Raw genomic sequence first — 23,173 nt, forward strand, 5'->3', positions numbered from 1 at the left:
TAAATAAATTATTATACTTTCTAATTATACTGTGATAAATCTTAATACAATAAAATATTATTTTTTAATAGTAAAATATATATTTTTCCTTTTTTAAGTATTAAAAATTATTTATCATTTTCAATTAAAATAAAATTTAAAAAAAAAAAGAAATTATAGAATATGATGAATAAAAATTATTTTAATATTAAATTATTATTTTTAATATTTTATTATTAAACAAATCAATGAAATTAATATTTTAATTTTTTAATTAAAAAAATAATTTATTAAAACTTAATTAGAAACATCTCGTCTCATATTTATTATTATTTTAATAATATATCATATCACATTTATTATAATTTTAATAATATATCAAAAAATATCATGAGCTGGCCAATCGTTTCCTATTTTGTTTTGATTCGTACCGAGGACAGTTATCTGTCATTTATATCGCCGGCCATCACCTCCCGTTGTCTCCCTTGCTGAGGCCTATAAAAACCGCTACCTCTTTCGTATTCCATTGTATACAAAAGAGAAAATCTCTCCCCACGTACTTTCTCTATCTACAGTAAACCGCCGCCGCCTCCTCCTCCTCTTGCTTCTTCATCTCTTCAATATGGTACGTATATATCTATCATTTTCCACCATATATATATATATATATATATATACACTGATATATTTTTTGTTCAATTCTAGAGATCGAATCGGTTTTCCTTCTAATAGTTTCGTTTCGTGTTATTATTTCCCTCACTGCGTGACTGGGAATCTTGCTTTTGCCGTCTTCTTTTTGGAAGAAACTTAGGCTGCTGGTAGAAGCTCGCGTGACTTGGCGGCAGGAAATTATATTATAGTTTCGATTAACACGTTAATGACAACTAAATGAAAAAACAGTAAAACTTTTTAACTGTTATATTCAATTAATAATTGTTAGTTGTTATTATTAATTGATAATTGATAATAGGTAATTTATATTAAATATTTAGTAAAATTATATTTAGCTATCATGGTTGATATATGAAATTATTAATAAAAGTATATATTATATAATTTATTTTGTTATTAATATAAATATAAAATTATAAATTTATTATATTATGTTATTTATTTTATTATTAAATTAAATATACAATTATTAAATTAACATATTATATCATTTATATATATTATATCATGATGTGAAAGTATTACATATTTTCGAGAATTTAACCCAAAATCATTTAGAGTGAAAAAAAAAGAATCCATATAGCCGACCTTAAATTTTTAGGATAAAAATTTAGTTGAGTTGAGTATTATATCATTTATTATATTATTAAAATAAATATGTAATTATTAATCTATTATATTATATCATTTATTTTATTATTAAAATAAGAAAATAATTAAATTTTTTAAAAATAATTAAATAATTTTAAAAATATAGATAAAATAATAAAGTAATTATTATTGTTGATAAAGAAAAAATTTATAATTAATTTTAAGTTTTTAGATATAAATAAATATTTTATATTTTACGTTATTAATAAAAAAATATTTTAACTAAGTTGAAATGTGTTAATTAAAATATTAAAATTATAAATAAAAAATATGAAAGTATTAATAATATTTATTTTTAAGTTAAATAAAAAAGGATAATATGATCAAAATAAAAAATAAAATCAAATCAGCTATCAGCTGATGAGAAACAGCTCTAAAAATAGAGCTGATACAAACTGCAATTGATGGGTACTATATCAGTTACCCCTCAGCTATTAGCTTTATTTTTTTAAACTTATCAAACACTCTAGTTCACCTGTTTGGATGTCTATCAGCTATCAGCTGCACCCAACAGGCAAACCAAATACTCCCTTAAAGAAAAACCATTTTTAATACATAAGAAAGTATTTATTATTAAGATTCTTTTGTTTCACAAAAATAACTTGAATATAATGGTATGTGTTTATTTTATGTATATATAAGTGTTTTCATATTTTAATAAAATGATCAAAATTTAAAAAATAAAATAATTTTTTTTTAAAAAAATTATTTTTCTTAAAATGATTTAGTTTTATTTTGATGAGGAAAATATTTTTTATTAATTATTTTTGTTGAGTGTCCTAAATATTAGAAAACACGAAAAATATTATTAAGGGAAATATTTTTTCATCCTTTAAATTTTAGTGAATAAATTGACATATCAAAGTAATTAAAATTCACATTTTTAATTTTTAAATTTTAAAAATAAATTAATTTTATTTTATATGAGTTAAGATATATTATAAAATTTTTAAAAGTGCAGTATCACGAATTTTTTTTTTATTAAATTCAAATGTGAACGGGGCGCTTATTTTATTATTTTCTTAGGATAAAAGGTTGACTTTGGTCGGTATCTGTTATTGTGTTTCGCAGGTTACAGAAGGCAAGGATGAGACGCTGGTTGTCCTTACGAAGCCGGTATCGCTAGAGGGAGACTCCGATGTTTATCAAGCTCCTAATCTCGTTCGACGGATTTTAAGTCTATTTAAAAATGTACGCCCAGGATCAGATCTCACAAACTTTCAGGCAAGTATAAAAAATTTAGCTTAATTTCACCCAATCATTCACTAAATTTCGATTTATTAAATTTTAGTGAAATTCCAATATAATCACATAAGTTATTAAGTTTTTACAGAAGTTAAATTTTAAGTATTTTTGGGTTGGAAATAAGTTTTTTTTTTTTTTTTTCATTTCTGTTTATACTTCAAAAATTTTTAAAGCAAACTTAGTTTTAAGGATTTTTTTATAATATCAAATGTTAAAACTACTTATTTTTCGTCATAAATAAAATAAATTTTGTTATGGCATTTGACGCTCTTAAAAAAATCCTTACTTAACTATACTATATTATGATATTTTTTGAATAAGGCCCTTCAAAATATATAGACAATAAGAGTGATTATCCATTTTTCAAATAAATTTTATAAAACATGTTAGAAAATTTGGACAAATTTTTGAGAACAGAAAACACAATAAAAATATGATTATTTCTGACGTAGAAGATTCATCAATGTTGCAAATACAGAGCATACTTTGAATCATACTAATGCCTTGAGTACAATACCCCCACACTTTATTATTTTCTCTACTTACTTGGATGGAAATTCTAGCTTTCATCTCACTTCACTTCCCATGTCCAAGACCTTGAAGGAACTCGGCTATTTATAGGCACAAAAAAGTCCCGTGTCATAAATGAGAATCCAATTAACTCTAACCAAACTTTAGATGCATGATCATGAGAAGATTTTAACCCTGTGCTTCAAAGCTTCAACTAAATTAGTGTTCACTTCAAGATAACATTGCTACTAAAAAATAAAATTCTAATTGTGCCCTTGGTTGCTCAGATGAGCCTGACATTATACTGATTTTTGCATTATTCCAAGTTCAGTTGCCACCACTTTTCAACATTCCAAAGTCACACCTCCAATGTTATGGTGAATCTGTGTATGCTGTGGGTGAAGATTTGCTGCATAAGTGCAACAGTGCAGAGAACTCACAAGAAAGATTTATATCTGTAGTGGCATGGAGCATTTCTCTTACTCGTCCTACTATCTTTGGTTGTGCACCTTACAACCCTATTCTTGGAGAGACTCATCATGTCTCTAAGGGAAGCCTCAATGTTCTGCTAGAGCAGGTACTTGCTCTTTAGTTAATTACACTTAAGTAAATAAGTAAGGATTTTTCTTACTATGACCCAAGACACAAGATATATGATGGGACCTATTTATTAAATATATGGGTCTCACATAATTGTTTCTTGAGTTCATAGTAAATCCGGTCTAGGCAAGAATGAAAAGCCCATAAATGACAATATTTTGATTAGCAAAAAAAAGCCGACAAATTTAGTTGTATGATAGTCTTTGGTGATTTGCATCATGATTTAATCAATTGCAACATAAAATTGTAAAATTAGAATATAAATCTTAAGTTGCAATGTAGATTAGGGTTGGAGCAGTATAAGAGAAGAAAAGGGTGGATGAAATATTTCACATTTGTGAGCTCTGGTTGACGTAAGTAGTCTTACCTCTGCTTTCTATAAGACTATTTCTTTGGCTTGAACTCGTGAGTGCAACATATAAATTTTCTTATAATTAAGAGAGGAATCTACATTGCTGGGTTGGATAGAGAATTTATGAACAGGAGAGCTATCTCCCTGTGTAAAGATTATTTAGTATTCTGATGTACCAAAAAAAAAAAAAACCAAATAAATTTAGCAGCGCACTAGTGATATGGAATTCTCTCTTTGCAGATAAAAAAAGAGAGGAATCCACATCTATTTGAATGATTCAAGACTTAATTATCCTAACTATAGACACATATTACTATACTTTGAATTAAGTTAATCAAATACGAAAAATGTGACAAGTTAGTAAGAGAAGGAAGGAAAAGGGGAAGAGGGGAGACCTAGCTAAAATGACATGGAGGGAAGTAGTATCAAATTATTTACAAACTTTGAATATTAATGCAGATTTGGTGTTGAATGGAGTTGAATGACAAAATAGGATTTATATACCGAACTCAACTAATTTAGAATTAAAGCTTAGTTGTTATTGTTATTGTTATGTTGAAATTTTGAATTAGATTCTCCATTTATAGGAGTTCTTAAAATGGTTAAAGATCCAATTCACATGGAAGAAACTAATTTTGTTTATTTTTAATTTTCAAGGTGAATCTAATGTTAGATTATTTAAAACTTTGTTGCTTCATGCTTGCAGGTTTCACATCACCCGCCAGTTTCTGCACTGCATGCAACGGATGAGAAAGAAAACATTGAGATGATTTGGTGCCACAATCCAGTTCCTAAATTCTATGGTATTTCAGCTTCTTACTATAACAAGGGCATTAGTATTTCCACACTAAAGCTTAGTTTCTTCTCTATGCCATAAGGTTTTCACCCACTATCCATTTTTGTTATTATAGTATTTCTAACATTTAACAAAGTGTAATAAATGTTAAAAATATATATAAAATAGCCATTAAATCACTACAAAAGGCAATCAGTTTTACAACCAATTATTGTAATTATTGAAATTAGTTGTTATTGGCAACTAATTTTGTAACCGATTTGTGATTCTTTTTTTTTTAGTAAAATAGTTAATTTTTAAAAATTTAGCAATCGATTCAAGAATCGATTACTCAATTGGTTATAATTAACAATCGATTTATTATTAGTTGTTAAAATCAGTTGTTATTAGTAACCCATTTATAATTGATTGCTAAATCAGTTATTAATTGATATTAGAAAAATTTTAAATATATAATTAGCAACAGATTTTAAGATCGCTTGCTATTAGCAACTAATTGAGAAATCGATTGCTAAAATCTATTATTAATAGTAATCAATTTTAAAGTCAATTGCTAAAGTTGATAATAGCAACCAATTTAAGGAATTGGTTGATAAATTAAAGAATTATTTTAATTAGCACTAAAGTTAGGAATCAATTTGCAATCCCTTGATAAAATCGGTTGTTATTTGTAATCGATTTCTTGTTGGTTGCTAATAGCAACTGATTTTTATAACCAATTGCAAATCGTTTACTAAATTTTTCCCACAAAAAGTTCTCACTAATTATTTATTTATTTTTCTATATGCAACCGAATTGTTAATAGCAACCGATTAAAATCAATTGTTATTAGTAATTAATTTTGCAGCTGATTTGTGAATTGGTTACTAACAATAATCAATTTTTACAACCGATTGAAATTAAAAAAATTAATTGCAAAATTTTTCCCACAAAAATTACTGCACAATTTTAAAAAAAAATTAGCAACGGACAAATTAGTTGCTAAAGTCAATTGCTAATTTCTCATATATAAATCACTACCCATTTTCTTTCCTAACTACTCTTTTTTTTCTTTCTTCACTTTTTCTCATTTTTTTTCATCATCTTTTTTATTCTTATGTATTTTATTCATCACCTTTTCCTTTCTAACATATTTTCTTCATTATTTTTTTCTTATCTATTTTCTTCTTCATATATTTTCTTCATCACCTTTTTCTTTTTAACATATTTTCTTCATTATTTTTTTCTCATCTATTTTTTTCTTCATATATTTTCTTCATCGTCTTTTTTTTCTCATTTTTTTATTTAATTTATTTTTTGGCATAAAATAAAAATTTTTGTACAAATATATTTTTTGTTACTAAATTATTTGTAATATTAATGTTTAGTAATTTGTTTGTTATGATATATATATATGTGTGTGTGTGTGCAATTTTTTTAGTAATCTATCTAACGAATATCTTTTTATATTTAATTTTTCTTAATATTTTTTTTATAATATTTATTATTAGTAATCTTTTTATAATATTTTTATATTAATTTTTCAGTACTAACTTTTCAATAATAATTTATTATTTTAGTAATTTTTTTAAAAATTTATTTATTTGAATTTTTTATTTATGATCTTAAAATTTATTTATTTTTTAAATTAGCAACCAACTTTTCGGTCACTAAATTAGTTCCAAATGGCAACCGATTTACAAAATGGTTGCAAAATTATAAAATTAAAGATACCAAAAGTTTTGTAATTAATTATGTTTCGATTGCTATTAACAACCGATTTCGATTGCTAGATTAGTTATTGTTAGTAATCGATAGTTTTTTTACTAAAAGTTTTATTTTTTTTTAACTCAATTAATTTATCAACCGATTTGATTGTCGGTTGCTATTTGTAACCAATCTCATTGCAATCAACTGAATTGACTGCTAAATTGATTAGTAATTAATTTTAATGGATTAGCAACTGATTCGGTTAGTTGCTTATCTTTTTTTTTTTTTTTTTGGTAGTGAATATACATTCTCAATATGCTTATGTTAATATCTTACACAGTTTGGGATAGGGTTAATGTCCCATTATAAAGCCTTTAGCACTCCTTTCTCCTTTCCAATCGATGTTGGGCCTCCATTTGGGATAAGCATATTGTACTCTTTTTAAAGTTTTAGGCACTCCTTCCCCTTAACTAGCTTTTGAGGGTGAATTAGATATGATCTATTTTCTTAAGAGTTTCTTTCTTGTTAGGTTATTATATATTTTAGTGATTTCTAGTTTTTTCATAGGTTGATTGTTCAGTTAATCTGCTGTATTTTGATTTTCTCTTCTTGTAAATTTATTGTGACGTATATCTTATCTTATAATTCAATGATAGGCAAAGAAGAAAAAGAAAAGGAAAAGTACAATTTAATATCCTTTACTTTTGTGCTTTTTCAATTCAAGAATTGAAGAAAGTTTCATGACAAATCAAGTATTGAACAATCATGCTGTTAGCAAATTGAGAAAAAAAGTGGCTAACTCCATTAAGTGTGCTTAGATGATGCTAATGTGTCATGTTGACATAGTACCATGTCTAACATGGCATGATGATGTCAGCATCACATCATCAGGGCACACTAACATCTGGATACCATGTTAGTGTAATTAATGGCGTTAGCCACTGAATCCCCAAAGTGTTAATAGTGTGATAGTTAAATACTCGATTTGTCACGAAATTTTTTTCAATCGTTGAATTGAAAAGTGCAAAAGCATAGGGCACTAAATTGTACTTTTCCCTAAAGAAAATCTTGTTCTATCTTCTACTATGCTCTTATCCCTTTAAAATTTTTCTAATGTACTAAAACAAAACTGCAGAGCTGACTTTTGCCAAAAAAAAAAATCCAAATATTATAGGGATTAAAGTGGAAGCTGAAGTGCATGGAAGAAAGCAGCTTAAGCTCCTAAATCATGGAGAAACTTATGCGATGAATTCACCAAGTTTGTTGATTAAATTTCTACCACCTGGTCTTGATTGGGTTGGCAATGTTAAGATCCACTGCCAGGAGACTAGCCTTGAAGCTGAGCTATGTTACTCAACCAATTCTTTCTTAGGACACAGAGGAGCCCATTCCATTAAAGGAAGGATCTACCGATCCTCTTCTATGAAGACTCTTTATGAGGTTAAGGGACATTGGAACAGGTATATATTCATCTATTTTACATGAAAAAGTATGTTCTTTTTTTTTGCCCTGATTCATCGTTTAATTATTTCATCAAAATGGTTTTGCTGATAATTGATGATGTGAGCTTTCCTTGCTAATTTTGTAATGCAGCATTGTGACAGTGAAGGACACCAATAATGGGAAAGAGAGAGTTATTTACAATGCAAAAGAAGTAATCTCAGGGTTGAAAACTCCAACAGTTAAGGATCCTCAGGTACCTCAACATTGCTTTAACACTTTTTCTTTTTTTAGTTTATTTGGCTCTAATTGGAATTTGAGACCTTGGAGCCGAGGAGTTTACTCGTTTTCTAATTGAGTATTCAAGCTAAATTAGGCAGTAAAAAAAACCAAGACAAATGGATTTACAAGACAAAAAATGAACAACCCATAGCAAGTCATGTGTCAGAAAACCATGAAAATTTGGGCTATAAAGCATGAAAGTAGTGCAAACTAAACTGCAAAAAATGTCAGTTTACGGCAGGTTGTAATGTTTCTTAACAAGGTCACTGATTATTTTGGTGCAAGAACATCATGAATGACCTTTGTTCAGACATATACCTGATTTTGAGCTGATTTTGTTTAAATAGGGAGTTTTGTCAAGCGAATCAGCTGCGGTGTGGAGTGCAGTTAGTGAAGGGATACAGAGCAAAAACTGGGAGAAAGCAAGGGAAGTAAAGAAAGCTGTTGAGGAAAAACAGAGAGAACTTGTGAAAGACAGGAATTCAAGAGGACAAACTTGGGTTCCTAAACATTTCAATTTATCTTATACCAAGGAAGGTGGTTGGGACTGCTCACCTATTCACACATGGGTGCCACCAGCTCCCATTGTTGTCCCCCTTTGAGTTGCTTTAATCACAATAAATCATCTTTTTGTTAATTATATACATCATCTATATATAAATGGAATTCACATTAGAAGATGTACCCATGCATCAAAATCAACATAGATAGAAATATATCATTTAAGCTTTCAACTCTTGCACACCAAACATTACAGTGAAAAGGCCATCTAGCTATTAATTCTTGATTGATGCTAATCTTTATCAATGAGTTTCAACTCAGTAATACTAAAATTGTATGGTCTCCAATTTGAGTATTGATTGGAATCAAATGAACCAAAGAGAAACACTAATCTTTCTACAACTATGAATTTACTTCTACCTACCTACTAGAGATCATATATACTTTCAGCTGCTTCAATTCAGAGGTCTCCAAATGCATTTCTTGTTGTAATGCTTCAGAGTGTGGGAACAGGAAGTAGATTTGGCTCGGTTAAATGCAAAAATATTACACTCCCTCAACCTCTAAAGAGCTAGGAGATTAATGTTTCATAACCATTCCCTTACCCTCTAAAAGGTAATGTTTTGACTAGTATTAAAATACTAAACTCTGCCTTGAAAATTGTTGTCAATCAGGGCCTTAGATGTTGAATACAGTTGATAGCAAGGTCAAAATACTAAAGGTTACATTAAAAGTTGTTACCGAATAAGGTATTAGCTGTTGAATACAGTTGATAGTTGGTAATAGTTGATTATAACTAATATATTTTAAATGTTTGGTAAAATTATTTTTAGCTATTCCAATTTATATGTAAAATTACTAATAAAGTTATATATCATATTATTTACTTTTTATTGAAATAGATATATAATTATTAATTTACTATACAACATATAAGAATTAAAAATATAATTTTTTATGTACATATACATATCTTTTATCATAGAAGAATGAACATTATAATTAGCTTAATTATTATTTATAATAATTTTATATTTATTTATTATTTCTTATAATTTTAAATAATTTATTGATATAGAAAATTAATTTGAAGGACAAAACTTTTGTAATTAATAAATTCTAAGCTGCTTGTCATTCTACAATTTTAGAACCCCCTTCTCTACAATAGAATCTATAGCTGAATAAATTTTAATAATTTTCCCTGAACTTATCTAGTTGTAACATTACAGTCTCTCAACTTTAAAATATAATATAAAACCCCATCAACTTTCAAATTTTGTACAGTAAAATTTCTCTAACCTCCAATTCCCAGTTTTTCAGTTAGACATTGATCTGGACAGTTCCAGCATGAAGCTTAGTCAGTATTTCTTTTTTCTCTCTCAAGCCATGTGTAAATTGAATCCTTCTTCTCTCTATACACAGAATAAATTTTTCATGCGTAAAGAGAATAATTTTACATTTTACATAAGAAAAGAAGAGAGAAATATTGACAAAGCGGCATGCAGAAGCTATTCACATCAGTTTCTAACTGAAAAATCAACAATTGAAAGTCATAGAGATTTTACTGTGCAAAATTTGAAAGTTTAGGGGGTTTTATGTTTCAATTTAAAGTTAAAGGACTGTAGTATTATAACTATATAAGTTTAGGGTTAGTTGTTGAAATTTATTCATCTATAGCCTTTAAAATAATTTAGATACCCAATGAAATAGCAATGAGTTGATCTTGATTGCAATTTGCCTTCAATGGGATTATAAAAATGTATTTTGAAGGACAAAACCAAACACAAAAATGATTTAAGCTAGGTTCTCTTCTAGTCCATTATTCAAATGGTGTCTTAAGCATGGACTTACTAGGGACCTAGGACCCTATTGAGGATATATAATGCATTTTTAATGGCCTCCCTCTAAAAATAGTCTGGGAGATTGGTTTTAGACATCATTCTCCTCACCGGATAAATTTCAACAATTGTCTTTGAACTTATATAGTTGTAACATTATAGTCCTTTAACTTTAAAATATAACATAAAACCTCCTAAACTTTTAAATTTTGCATAGTAAAATCCCTTTGACTTTCAATTACTGATTTTTCAGTTAGAAACTGATGTGAATAGTTCCCGCATGACACTTAGTCGACATTTCTGTCTCTTCTCTTATGCAAAGTGTAAAATTATTCTCTTTACGCATGAAAAATTATTCTATTTATAGAGAGAAAAAGGATTTAATTTATACATGGCTTGAGAGAGAAAAGAGAAATACTTACTAATCTCCAAGTTGGAACTGTCCAGATTAGCGTCGAACTGAAAAACTGGTAATTGGAGATTAGAGGAATTTTACTATGCAAAATTTAAAAGTTGATGGGGTTTTATGTTACATTTTTAAGTTGAGAGACTGTAATTTTATAACTAGATAAGGTCAGGAATAGTTGTCAAAATTTATCCTTCTCTTCATCATTTCTTGAAGGATGCGATTTTGCCTTTTAGCTACACCATTTTGTTCTAGACTACTTGGCATAGTAAACTGAGCTACTACCCCACGTCTTTCTAAATATTTGGCAAATGGTCCTTTTATTTATCCACTTACTCCATATTTGCCATAATATTCACCACCTCAGTCAGATTTAACTAACTTGATGACTTTTCCCAACTATTTCTCAACTTCAATCTTAAAAATCTAGAATTTATCAAGAGCTTCATACTTTTCTTTAATTAAGAATAGATAAGCATATAAGGAAAAATCATCAATAAAAGTTTTAAAATAATTATTGCATATTGTGGGTGAATAAGGTCCACTTATATGTATATGAATTATTTCTAAAATGTTAGAAGTATGAGTAGATTCTTTTTTCTTAATTTTGGTTAGCTTACCCCTACAGTAGTCAACACATGTTTCTAGGCCACTAAAGTCAAGAGTAGGTAGGATACCATTCTTAATTAACCTTTCTACCCTTTCCCTAGAAATGCGGCCTAGTCGTTTATGCCACAACATGGAAGACTTTTCTTTTGGGATAAATTTTAACAACCATCCCTGAAATTATGTAGTTGTAACATTACAGTCACTCAACTTAAAAATATAACATAAAACCCCATCAACTTTCATATTTTGCATAATAAAATCTCTCTAATCTCTAATTATCGATTTTTTAGTTAGACGCTGACCTGGACAATTTTAGCATAGAGCTTAGTCGGTATTTCTCTTTTCTCTCTTAAGCCATGTATAAATTGAATCATTCTCCTCTCTATAGATAGAATAATTTTTCATGTATAAAGAGAATAATTTTACGCTTTGCATAAGAGATGAGAGAGAAATATTGACAAAACACCATGTGGGAGCTGTTCATATTAGTTTCTAACTAGAAAATCAATAATTGAAAGTTAGAAGGATTTCACTATGCAAAATTTAAAAGTTTAGGTGGTTTTATGTTACATTTTAAAGTTGAAGGACTGTAGTGTTACAACTATATAAGTTCAGGTATAGTTGTTAAAATTTATCCTTTTCTTTTATTAAGGATCTTTTGGCAATAACATGCTTTACATTATATGAAATGGAATAGATTTTATTTGATCTTAAACAAAGTCTATACAAACCATATGAAAAAATACAACAACCAACTACTTTTAAGTTAAAAGCTATATTTACACAACCTACCTTAAACTCAAAAGCATAACCCAGTTTGTCTATTATAGAAACTGATATTAAGTTTTGCTTAAAAGACAATACATATAAAACATATCCCAAAAAGAGCTTAAAATCAAAGTCTAGTTTTAAATAAACATCTCCAATAAACTCTACTTCCACTTCTTCATTATTACCAACTATGAGCTTTTAACTCCTCCTTATTTGGTCTCCTCTTGATTGTGAACCCTTGTGTTCTCATGCTTCTCTAATCAAAGTTTATATTTGGAACACTCAACTTTCTTATGACCTTTCCTTTTACAAAAGAAACACTTCATTTCTTTCTTAGTGATATTGGGACTAGCAACAATAGTAGATTAACCAATTTCTTTATTGTGATGCTGAATAATACTAGGAGTAGAAGCCTTGAATTTCTTACCTTTCATCTTTTAGTAAGGTTTAGACACAAGTAGAGTAGTACTAGCATGCTCTACCTTCAGTTTGTTTTCCTCAGCAACACATATGGCAATGAAATCGTTGACATTCTGGGGTTCTTCCTTTGAATTGTAAGTTGTTACAATTGTCCCAAACTCTAGAGGTAAAGTATTCAAGGCTTGATGGACAATGTAAGCATTTAGAAGAATAATGTCTAGATTTTTTAGTTTATTTTGAATATGGACCATCATCAGAATGTACTCCCTAACTCCTCCACCCCATTATACTTCATTGAATATAGTTGTTTCAAGAGTGTACCAATCTCAGCATTGATTGATACTTTGTACCTCTGAGATACTAGAGTGAGAAATTCTTTTGCTATAGTAGTTTCTAAAAGACCACTTAGTAAATGCTCTGGAATTGACTTTTTAATAGTCAAATAGCACATACGATTTGACTTATACCAAGCTATATGCACTTGCTTTTCTGTAGCAGAACTAGCATTTGCAAGATCAACTGGCTTAGGAGTTACCATAGCAAGATCAATATCTACTAACTCCATAGCAAGTTCAACATCTCTTTTCCATGCCTTGTAGTTAGAGCCAGTCAATATTTCAATAGTCATCATATTATTATTAACAAAAAAAGGTGGCTAAAAAGACAACAATGCAGCTATGTTAGCATAATATCGGATAATTCTAGCACTTCAAGCCATAGAAAAGCATTATTTCTAAGAATTTAGCACATCACCTTATAAACACCTTTGGTCATATTATATAGTATGTAATTAAAAATTCTTTATATAAAAGCGATTTAGAAATTTACCTAATCTTTATAAATTTATCACCTTTGGGTATACAAATTACTCAAATTAATTCATTTCCAATCATATGTTTTATATGTATAATCTCAAAATTTAATATATAATCAACACCTTAAATTTGAGACATCCCTAAAATCATGTACTACCAATGTCTCTTAAAAATTCAGCGAAAAAGGTCACTTTAGTGGCTACACTAGATTATAAACAAATAACGCATAACAAATTATTTACATGGATTGAAGAAAATTCAACAGAATTCATGCAATTTTCTCAACTTTATGAAAAATTCACATAATTTTAAGTTCATGCATCATGATCCTAACACTACATGTTGAAATAATTCAACTAAAACATCCTAGAATCACATGCATAAAAGTTTAAAACACAAAAATGAATTAAAGTTGAATTTAATAAGAAACTAACTTGGTTTAGAAGAATCTATTGATGAACCTGAATTGGAAGAATCCAATGATGATCAAGGTTCTTGACTTTAGCTTAGTTTTCTCCTTTCAACCAACCCAAGGTTAATGGCAATGCTCTCTAAAAAGAAGAAGATGAGATCTGGGTTAGGAAAAGACGAATCTAGCCTTATAAGTTAAGAGTTTTTATGGGCCTTCCATCAAAACCCATAATCTCTTGGCCCATATATATTTTTTCAAATTTAAAATTAAAGCCTAACCCACTAAGTCAAATCAATAAAATTAGGCTGTCCTTATCTTTTTTGCTAGTTTCAAATCTCTGCACTTGAAAATAAAACCCATAATAATATTGCCCACAATAGATAGATTTTCTCTCACATACCTCGTTAGTCCCAAAATGTTACTATTGGACCTAGGAGTCTTAATCCATGTTTTGATGATAATAAACAATTAGTGTGCTACAAATCTACCTTGAAAGTATTTGTGTTTAGATTATAGGTCTCAAGTTTAAAATTAAGAAATTACTTCAAATCAGATTGAAAAAGAGCAAGAAATTGAAACGAAAATCAAGGAGACTATAATATAAATTTTTTCTTTTTTCTTTTGAATTTCAATTGGTTGGTTATGTTGGTTCAAGTCTAGGATATTGTAAAATCTATTAGTATCTCTATTTTTTACTATTTCTTGACCAAGGGGAGTAAAATGAAATTTTCACTATAGAGAAATGAAAATTTGTTTTCGAAAGTATTTTCATTAAAAAGTTTATTAAATTTATTTTCTAACGATTTAAATGGATTGAAAATCCGTGATCGGGTCAAAAAGTTATGAGTTTTTGAAGTTTGTTTGCACTTTTGTCCGGGAAAGCACTTCAGCCGAAGTTTAGTTTTTGAAAGTAAGTTTTTGGCGCCCCAACTTTTGGCAGCCAATGTAAGGACTTTAGCAGTCAAACCTGGATTTCTGCAACTTGATTGGGTGGTTGAATGGCTATATTTGCATTTAATTCACTCCCAATGGTCATTTTCTTGCCAAAACTATAAATAAAGACCATTTATGGCTCGAGGAAAGTTACAACAACTATTTCTTTGAAAATTTATTATGTTCAAAAGATTTTCTTCTTTTCTCTCTCTAGAACTCGAGCTACCATAATTGATTATTGAGAGCTAGATTATTTGAGCTATAATTTCTTAGTTCAAAGAGTTTGTTCAAGGTTGTTGTGAGCATTTATTGTAACTTAAGTGTGATAGAGCATTAAATTATTCTTGTGTATAAAGGGATTTATAAAAAAAGTAAGAGTTTGCTCTTGTGATATTTGTAAGGGATTTATTCTTCACCCAAAAAAGAATTATAATAGAGTTAACTCTCAATGAGGGCTTTAAGGAGATGATGTAGGCTTGAGATAGTCGAACCTCTATAAATCTCTTGTGTTATTTCTTCTTCCCTTTTTCTTTGTGTCATTTTCTGAAAAATACCATAGAGGCAGCCATGACTATTCCCAAAGACTATGGTTTCTACACGATGGACACTCTGTCACACATAGGGCTCACTGTCTACGAGGACAGCTACTAGCATGTTAGGAGTGATCACCTTGCATCTTCACAACAACCACAAACATAAAGATCACAACCATGCAGTACACCAGTAAGAGCTACTTTGGATAAGATTGGTGCAACCATGGGCCTTGCCGGACCCAGTGGCACAATAGACTAAGGTGAGTCCTCATTGTCACACCTTACCCCTCTATAAGGCATAACATGATCCCGTAGAATACCTAATGAACTACCGCACTTCACCTACCGATAACTCATTAAGTATCCTACAAGGGATTTTAAAACAATTTTCTTATTTTTGATAAGTGGTGAGCATTTTCTAATAAGTACTTAAAACATGTAGTTAAACTAAAACTAGTTAATATTTTTGGCCCATTTTATTTTTACGCAAATTTTATAAAAATTTTGACAGAGTTCCCTTTGTATTTTGAAAAACCAGTTCTTCAAATACCTGAAATAAAAGCACTTCCAATAATTTTCTAACCACTGCTTCAACTTCATACTCAATCTCAACCAATTTCTCAAATTCACAAGTTCAATAATTCTCAAAATACTGTCAATCAATATCATTCATCTTTCATTTGAAACAAAACAATTTAGATACATTATTACAACATTTACATTAAGAGAGTTTTAAAACCACAATATATATTATAACTTATACAAATTTTATACAAACTGCTCAAGACCCACTTTTATATGTCCATACATTTATGTGCAATATATACATCAAAAGAAGTATTATAGTTAGGGTATAAATTATACCCGAAGGCTTTAAGCTGATGACTTCACACACCTCAGCAGCTCAGTCTGCTGCTCCTCTTGTCTCTGTATCTGCGACAACAATAAAAGCTATTGCTGAGTACTAGGACTCAGTGGTGTACAATATACTAAAATAATCTTTATGCAAAACTTAAAGCACATTCATTCAAAAATTTGGCTAAACATGAAAATTAAATACAATCATGCATTGTGAGATTTTACATGTAAACCAAGTTCATTTCAAAGTATCAAAACACATTTCATAAAACCCACAGTTAGATCACGCCATTCGAAACAAATAGAATCTCAATAGCCAGAGGCTAAAGAGAAATCACATGAATCTCAATAGCCAGAGGCTAAAGAGAAATCATATCACAAGGCTAGCTAGATCAAATATATGGATATCCATTCACATCCTCTTCTACTGGCACACCTCAACACTTCTCCAGAGAAGGAATCAAAATTCAAAACTAATTACCCCCACTAGTCGTGCTAGTGAGGTGTTCAAATATGTGGTCATGACACTGTGGTTTCAAAACTTATCTTAACAATTTTCTAAACATTGTCTTTTCAAATATACATAATAACTTTCAACAATTTAGATCAAACATCATAAGAATGCCATAATCAAACATTTCATATTATTCAAAACGATGTGCAAAAGATGATTATAACAGTATATGTTGTGCACAAACCTCAAACGAGTCGTCCTTTAGCCTCGACTCGGTTCCTCGGGTTCCTTCCCGATATTTTTTCAACTGAAACACACAATTTTACAATGTTTCAGTACTAGAACTTAAAATAAATCCAAAATAAACTTAACTTCACATTTAGCTAGCTCTAACGTGTTAAATTCGATGTTCTCAAAATTTTGTGTTTCGGGTTACTATTCACTGTACTATTCAAGTCAAATTGTCGACACCATATTTTGGCCGATCCCCAGAATCTATAAACTTCGAAACCGATCCCTAGCACTAAGTCTCTCCTTGCCATTTAACCACAGTTCCGATCTCTCTTCACAGAGAATTGAGTCAATGCTAAGCCTTACCGGTCTCTCAATCATTCACCGATCTCTCAAGCCAATTGTCAAATATCCTGACCAGTTAACTATATTCCCGATCTCTCTTGTCAGACGAAATTGAATTAACACTAGAGCCTTGCTGCCAGTATTCATGGTCGACCTCCCTTTTAACAGTTTAGGAATAATCAAGCTAAGGTTCCAATCCGGTTTAATGAAGATCCCGATCTTAGATGTTCAAGCCAAATTTTCAATTAAGTTCCGTTTAGCGTTGGTTCCTTACCAATCTCATGCATGTTGTGTTTTCCGATCTCTCACACTTAGGATAATAATTGCTTTCAGTTATTTCAATATACTCAGACAATCAAGTGTTTAGAAATTTTCCGATCACAACCATTCATTGAACAAAAGAGTCATTTCATTTCATTTCATTTCAGAATTTGTACAAGTTATTCGGCTGGGGGATCGCCCCCAGCCTGATCTACATTTTGCTCACCCTCTCCCTCCTCCTCACTATCCTCACCCTCGCCCCCGGGAGCCAGGTCGGCCATCCAAGAGAAGTCCTTCTCTGGGTAACGCTTCTGGAGTTCGGCTAAAAGGTCCTGGTGAGCATTCACATAAGCACCTGCTATTCCTGTCACCATTTCTTCGTCTTTCGCCTTAAGCTCCTCGATAAGTTGAGCGACCTAAGAAGCTTCGTTGGCCCGAAGCGCCTGGACTTCCCCGAGAGCACGATCCCTTTCAGCCAAAACATGAGACTGTTCGGCCAGCTTGTCTTCATAGAACTTCGCCCGCCCCTCAACTTGAGATATGTAATCCTGAGTGGATAGGAGTTGGGATCGGAGAGAAGCCACTTCCTGATTCTTCTTCTCGATCTCCTTACCCAGGCGATGAGCCTTTTCCCGAACTATGTGCTGGTTCACCAGACACTCCACATTCAGGCTCATGGATCGAGTCAGGATATCGTCAAGGTTGTCCGGAGACAGTCTGTCCCGATCCTCCCAAAGGCAGATAGAAGACCCCAAGACTTTGGCAAAATCAGGGTTCTCCCGAACAGTCCGATTGTTCTCCAGAGAAGCGATCAGCACTTGAGCGCCACAAGAAGAAGGCCTCGAAGAAGGTCGAGAACGACCCCCTTCCGTGCTTGGAGCAACTGAAGGAGCTGGAGGCGGCTCTTCTCGTTGAGGAGGAGATCGGACAGCTTCTGTGATCGGTGGTCCTGAAGGTCGAGGCGGGTCCCCTCGTGTCTCTCCAGGTTCATGGCCGGGTGTTTGAAGTAATGCCGAACGCTTCATCTCTTTTACTTTCCGGGAAATCTCTCTGTCCTTCTTCCGCTTCTTGGAACCCTCACCACCCGCCATACCTGCGCAAAGAAAAGGTCAGTAAGATCGCTAAGGTCCTGAGATCTGAGATGTAGAAAATACCAATGCTGAGGTCAGAGAGCGGAAGTTCGCGATCTTGGCCGGTGATCAGCTGTATGGTCCAATGGTGCAGCTCGGCAGTCACCGCATTTAAACAGGAGAACTTTTGAGTGGTAGCCTGATTCTTCAGTTCCATCACTATGAGGCTTTCCTCCTGGTTCAAGGTAATACGCTTCGGAATCAAGGGCCCTTGGTGCCACCAGCTACGGGGGAAGTCCTCAAAGCAGGTCGGATTTTTGCTCCTCAGAATGAAGAAGCGGTTCTTCCAATTTTTAAGGCTGGAGGGCAGATCGGTAAAGAGCCCACAATGAGGCTTCGCCTGAAAGAACCAGTGCTCGTCGTCCTTTCGGCTAGTTAGCCTGCTGATTCAGCGAACACCTTAGCCGTAGGTCTGATCCCCTTAGCTCGGCACAGGCCTCGGAAGGCTACTAAGATCCGCCACGAGTTGGGGTGGACTTGAGCAATACATACTCGGTGAAATTTTAAGACCTCCTTGAAGAAATCGTCCAGAGGGAACCACAGACCGGCCTTTAACTGTTCCTCATATACCATAACCAAGTCATTCTCTTCAAAGAAGTAATCAGCTTGATGATAGCTGTGACACCGGATAAGTTCATACGAATCAGGACGAATATTGAACTCCTGGCCAAACGATTGCAGATCGGATTCTTGCAAGATCGATGGCAGCTCGTCCAGGGGAAGATTCTCCCTCCCTAAAGAAGGTGCATGCCTTGATGGTGCGATCCTCCCCCGAGTTGGAACGGAGACCCTAGGAGGTTCTGGTTGCGCGCTTGGCCCGACCACCTCTTCTTCGTCAGACGACCACGAGAACTGAATGGAAGGAGGGCTCGCCGCTCTCTGACCCTCGGCACCGCTCATTTTCAAAGGAAATAAAGAACTTAAACTAAAAAGAAGATCAAAGCCCTTACCGGAGTCTGATCGGCGTCGGAAGAGCTTGAGTAAACGAGAGAACTTTGAGGTTATGAGCGAGAGATTGAAAATGACATACAAGAGCAAATGGCTAACCCCCCCACCCCTATTTATACTCGTCCGAGCATTTAATGCTCACGAGGTTCCAGGCAGCACATCGGTTAGCGGGACTCGCCAGCTGTTCTGACACGTCTGACGAATATTCCCAAGATTCCATAAAGAGATCGGTTAATTATAGAGCGGTAGATCCAGGTGTTTCGAATTACAGATCGGATAAGTGTCATTCAGGTAAAGAATCAGATCGGATGATCATATTAGAGCTCGGAAAATAATTGATAAGGTAATAATTGACAAAATAAAATCTTTATTTCCAAAAGATCGGATTACATCATTTGGGCGATCTCAAGAGATCGGAATACATTTCCAAAAGTCAGATTACATCATTTGGGCGATCTCAAGATCGGATTACATCTGATTACATCAAAAGGCCGACCTCTAAAGATCAGCGGAACATCCTATCTAAAGAGGCCTATGTCAATAGCCAACATTGTGATTGATCCACAGGGTGTCGTCGACCGGAGCTCAACCCGCTGTCGGAACACCCAATGTGGAGGGAAACCGCTGTCGGAACACCCAATGTGGTGAGAAGCTGAATAAGCTCGGAAGAGCGATTGCCAGGGATCGGCCGAACATTAGCAAACTGCTCAGCCGAAATCGGTTCGCTGATTATTCGAGTTGAGCGACTCGAGATCGGCACGATCGAAGTCCGCAACCCAGATCGGTCAATCGATTTAGTTCTCTCACCATCATCAGTTAAGGTTTGCACGATTATTCGATCACCGGGATCGTAAATTTTCAGTCGGTGGGTAAAGAAGTCCATCGGAAAAGGATCAAAAGCCACAGTCGTAGCCAGAATTACTGCCGGAAAGTTAAAACAAGAAAGAAAAAGCAAGAAAGGAAAATCGAATGAGGGGGGTTCCTTCTGTCAGGGGTATATATAGGGGAAAATCGGGCATTTATTGCTAAGCAGAAAACGAAGCGGACGCTTCGGGAATCGAGAGGAATTAATGCTTCGACCGGACCAGGGCCGATTAAGGGATCTGAATAATAGAGATCGGAAGATGGGAGATCAGCATGAGAGATCAGAATAGGAGCATGTCAAGAAGATCGAAAAGGGGGAGGGATCGGAAGACAAAAAGAATAAGACAAATCCCAAATAACCGTCGTCAGAGTCAGAGCCGAGGTAGTTAAAGCGTGGCAGACAAGATCTCCACAGCACGCCTAAGAATCGCCTGCAATGCTGACAGGTGCCAGGGTATGTCATGACAGTCCTGTACATCCCAATCTCCACCGTTGATTTCACTTGTAAGGACGAACCCGGAGCCCTTGGATCAAGAGAGGAGACGACAAGACTAGCGCCTTTCGCTCTTAGCCCTTAGATCGCTCCGGACAAGAGGATTTGAGACCGTCAGATTGAAAGAAGAAAAGGACAAATATTCTGAAGAATAATCTCACTGCTCATTCTGCTCTTCTTAATTCTCAAGCATCCGATCATGTCCTTCAAAATCTTGACCCTCCATCTCCCTCAAAATAAATCCTGACCCTTCACGGGGAGCACCCGATTCCTATAAATACCTGCATGAAAAACTGTTCAAGGGACGGGCAAAAAAATGAGAGGTAGTTATTATAGCGGAAGAACTCTGAAACTTCATTCAGTTTGTTATTCTGCTACTTAGAAGTGTTGATTAGAAAGACTTTTGAAACTAGTTTTCTGAAGTTTTTTTTTTTGAAAAGGATTCTGAATACTGGAACTCTACATTTTCAGTTTGTTCATTATCTGGTCACACTCTCCCTTTCAGCCCTTTATCATCTCTGTTTTTCATTCCCATTGTCCAAGCTCAACTTCATTCCACTTGGTTTTTATCTTAATCTGATTGCATTTTGGCTAAGCACCCTTCAGTTCACGACGAACATCAGCCCTTAGGCTAATCAGTCCGCTGTCTTATCACTCTTTGTCACCCCGTAGTTATTTCAATAAATTTGGCTCCTTACAGGTAAGAGCTCATACTGCTATTTTATTAAGTGTTTACGTTTACTTTTCGCACTTTCTTTGTTCTTCTTACATATGCGATTTTCTCCAAGTTCATTTTGTGCAAAAGAACCCCAAAGAATGTTACTCTCGAGTTATCTCTTTAGTGATCAGTCCATCATTTTATTAATCTTCGTCATTTCTGAATGCAAGTTTTCTAGCTCCTAGTAGCGTGTAAGTGGTTGGGTAAAATGTAGGAAACTGCAACTTAAGGGTCTCTTTTAAGAGAGAGAGCCTGAATAACACGTCAGGAAAATAGCCACAATATTGGGCTGACGTAAACGGCAATTCGGCAAGATGCCATAAAGTGGAATAAAACCAAAGTAAACGAACAGAATAGATCGGACATTAATAGGTACTGGTAAAGTGACCTTAGGGGAGGTCAGCAAAAATCAGTCCAGCTTCTCTTATTTAGTCACAAAATATCAATTAGTTAAAAGAAGCCTTATCCCCAGCACCTTAGAACGCCAGAATCCTTAGCTTTAGGACCTTATGACATGTAGCTGAAATTAAAATTTGGGAGATCGGAAAGATCCCATTCAGGTTCCTGTTAGTTTAAAAGAGATCGGAAGAGAGTTCTTATCCGATTCTCAACTCAAAACTTTAATTAAATAGCGATCGGAGGAGAGTTCTTATCCGGTCTCAAATCAAAATCTTAAATAAATACTTAATAGAGATCGGAGGAGAGTTCTTATCTGGTCTCAAATCAAAATTTTAAATAAATACTAAATAGAGATCGGAGGAGAGTTCTTATCCGGTCTTAACTCAAAATTTTAATAAGCATTAAATAGAGATCGGAGGAGAGTTCTTATCCGGTCTCAACTCAAAATTTTAATAAGCATTAAATAGAGATCGGAGGAGAGTTCTTATCCGGTCTCAATTCAAAATTTTTAATGATTTCGGAGGAGAGTTCTTATCCGGTCTCAACTCAGAATTTTAACAAATATTAAAGAGTTCGGAGAAGAGTTCTTATCCGATTCTTAAATTAAATTTTAATAAAATATTCCTTTCAAATAAAATTATCATGCAACAGTAACTCACTAAGGTTGCCTCATTTACTTATGTATCTGGGTGATCCAAATTTAGTGAAAAATCAAATGTTCCTTTAATCAAAAGGATCAACATGTCCATTCAAGCCCTCCTAACTAATGCAAAATTAAATCTACTTACCCTTATTAAGGGACGAGGTGGGGTGCCTAACACCTTCCCCACCCGTTTACGGACCCCGAACCTAGAATCTCTATTTTGAAGTGGTTTCATTTCAATCTATTTTCACAAATGGTTTTCTTTAGTTTCCCTCAAAATTAAAGTGGCGACTCCTCACTCTTTCCCACTTCGGTGAGGGTTCGTTCAGGCGACCGCGAAACCCCTTGCGACAGCTTGGCGACTCCACTGGGGAC

General features: G+C 33.0%; 2 protein-coding genes across 2 annotated transcripts; one reads left to right on the forward strand and one right to left on the reverse strand.

Moving 5' to 3' along the window:
• The first annotated feature begins 362 nt into the window (after positions 1–362).
• Positions 363–8,946, forward strand: LOC110672161 (oxysterol-binding protein-related protein 4C-like). The gene is made up of 7 exons (XM_058139546.1): positions 363–604; positions 2,374–2,526; positions 3,389–3,634; positions 4,716–4,812; positions 7,669–7,954; positions 8,088–8,190; positions 8,564–8,946. Exons 1-7 carry the CDS (start codon positions 602–604, stop codon positions 8,816–8,818), a joined length of 1,143 nt encoding a protein of 380 aa, XP_057995529.1. The 5' UTR covers positions 363–601; the 3' UTR covers positions 8,819–8,946.
• A 4,068-nt stretch (positions 8,947–13,014) lies between these two features.
• On the reverse strand, positions 13,015–13,389 carry LOC110672162 (uncharacterized). The gene has a single exon (XM_058139021.1). The coding sequence runs from the start codon at positions 13,387–13,389 to the stop codon at positions 13,015–13,017; it is 375 nt and encodes a 124-aa protein (XP_057995004.1).
• Positions 13,390–23,173: the final 9,784 nt, after the last annotated feature.

The sequence above is a fragment of the Hevea brasiliensis genome, chromosome 17 (genome assembly GCF_030052815.1).
Source record: "Hevea brasiliensis isolate MT/VB/25A 57/8 chromosome 17, ASM3005281v1, whole genome shotgun sequence".
Classification (NCBI taxonomy): Eukaryota; Viridiplantae; Streptophyta; class Magnoliopsida; order Malpighiales; family Euphorbiaceae; genus Hevea; species Hevea brasiliensis.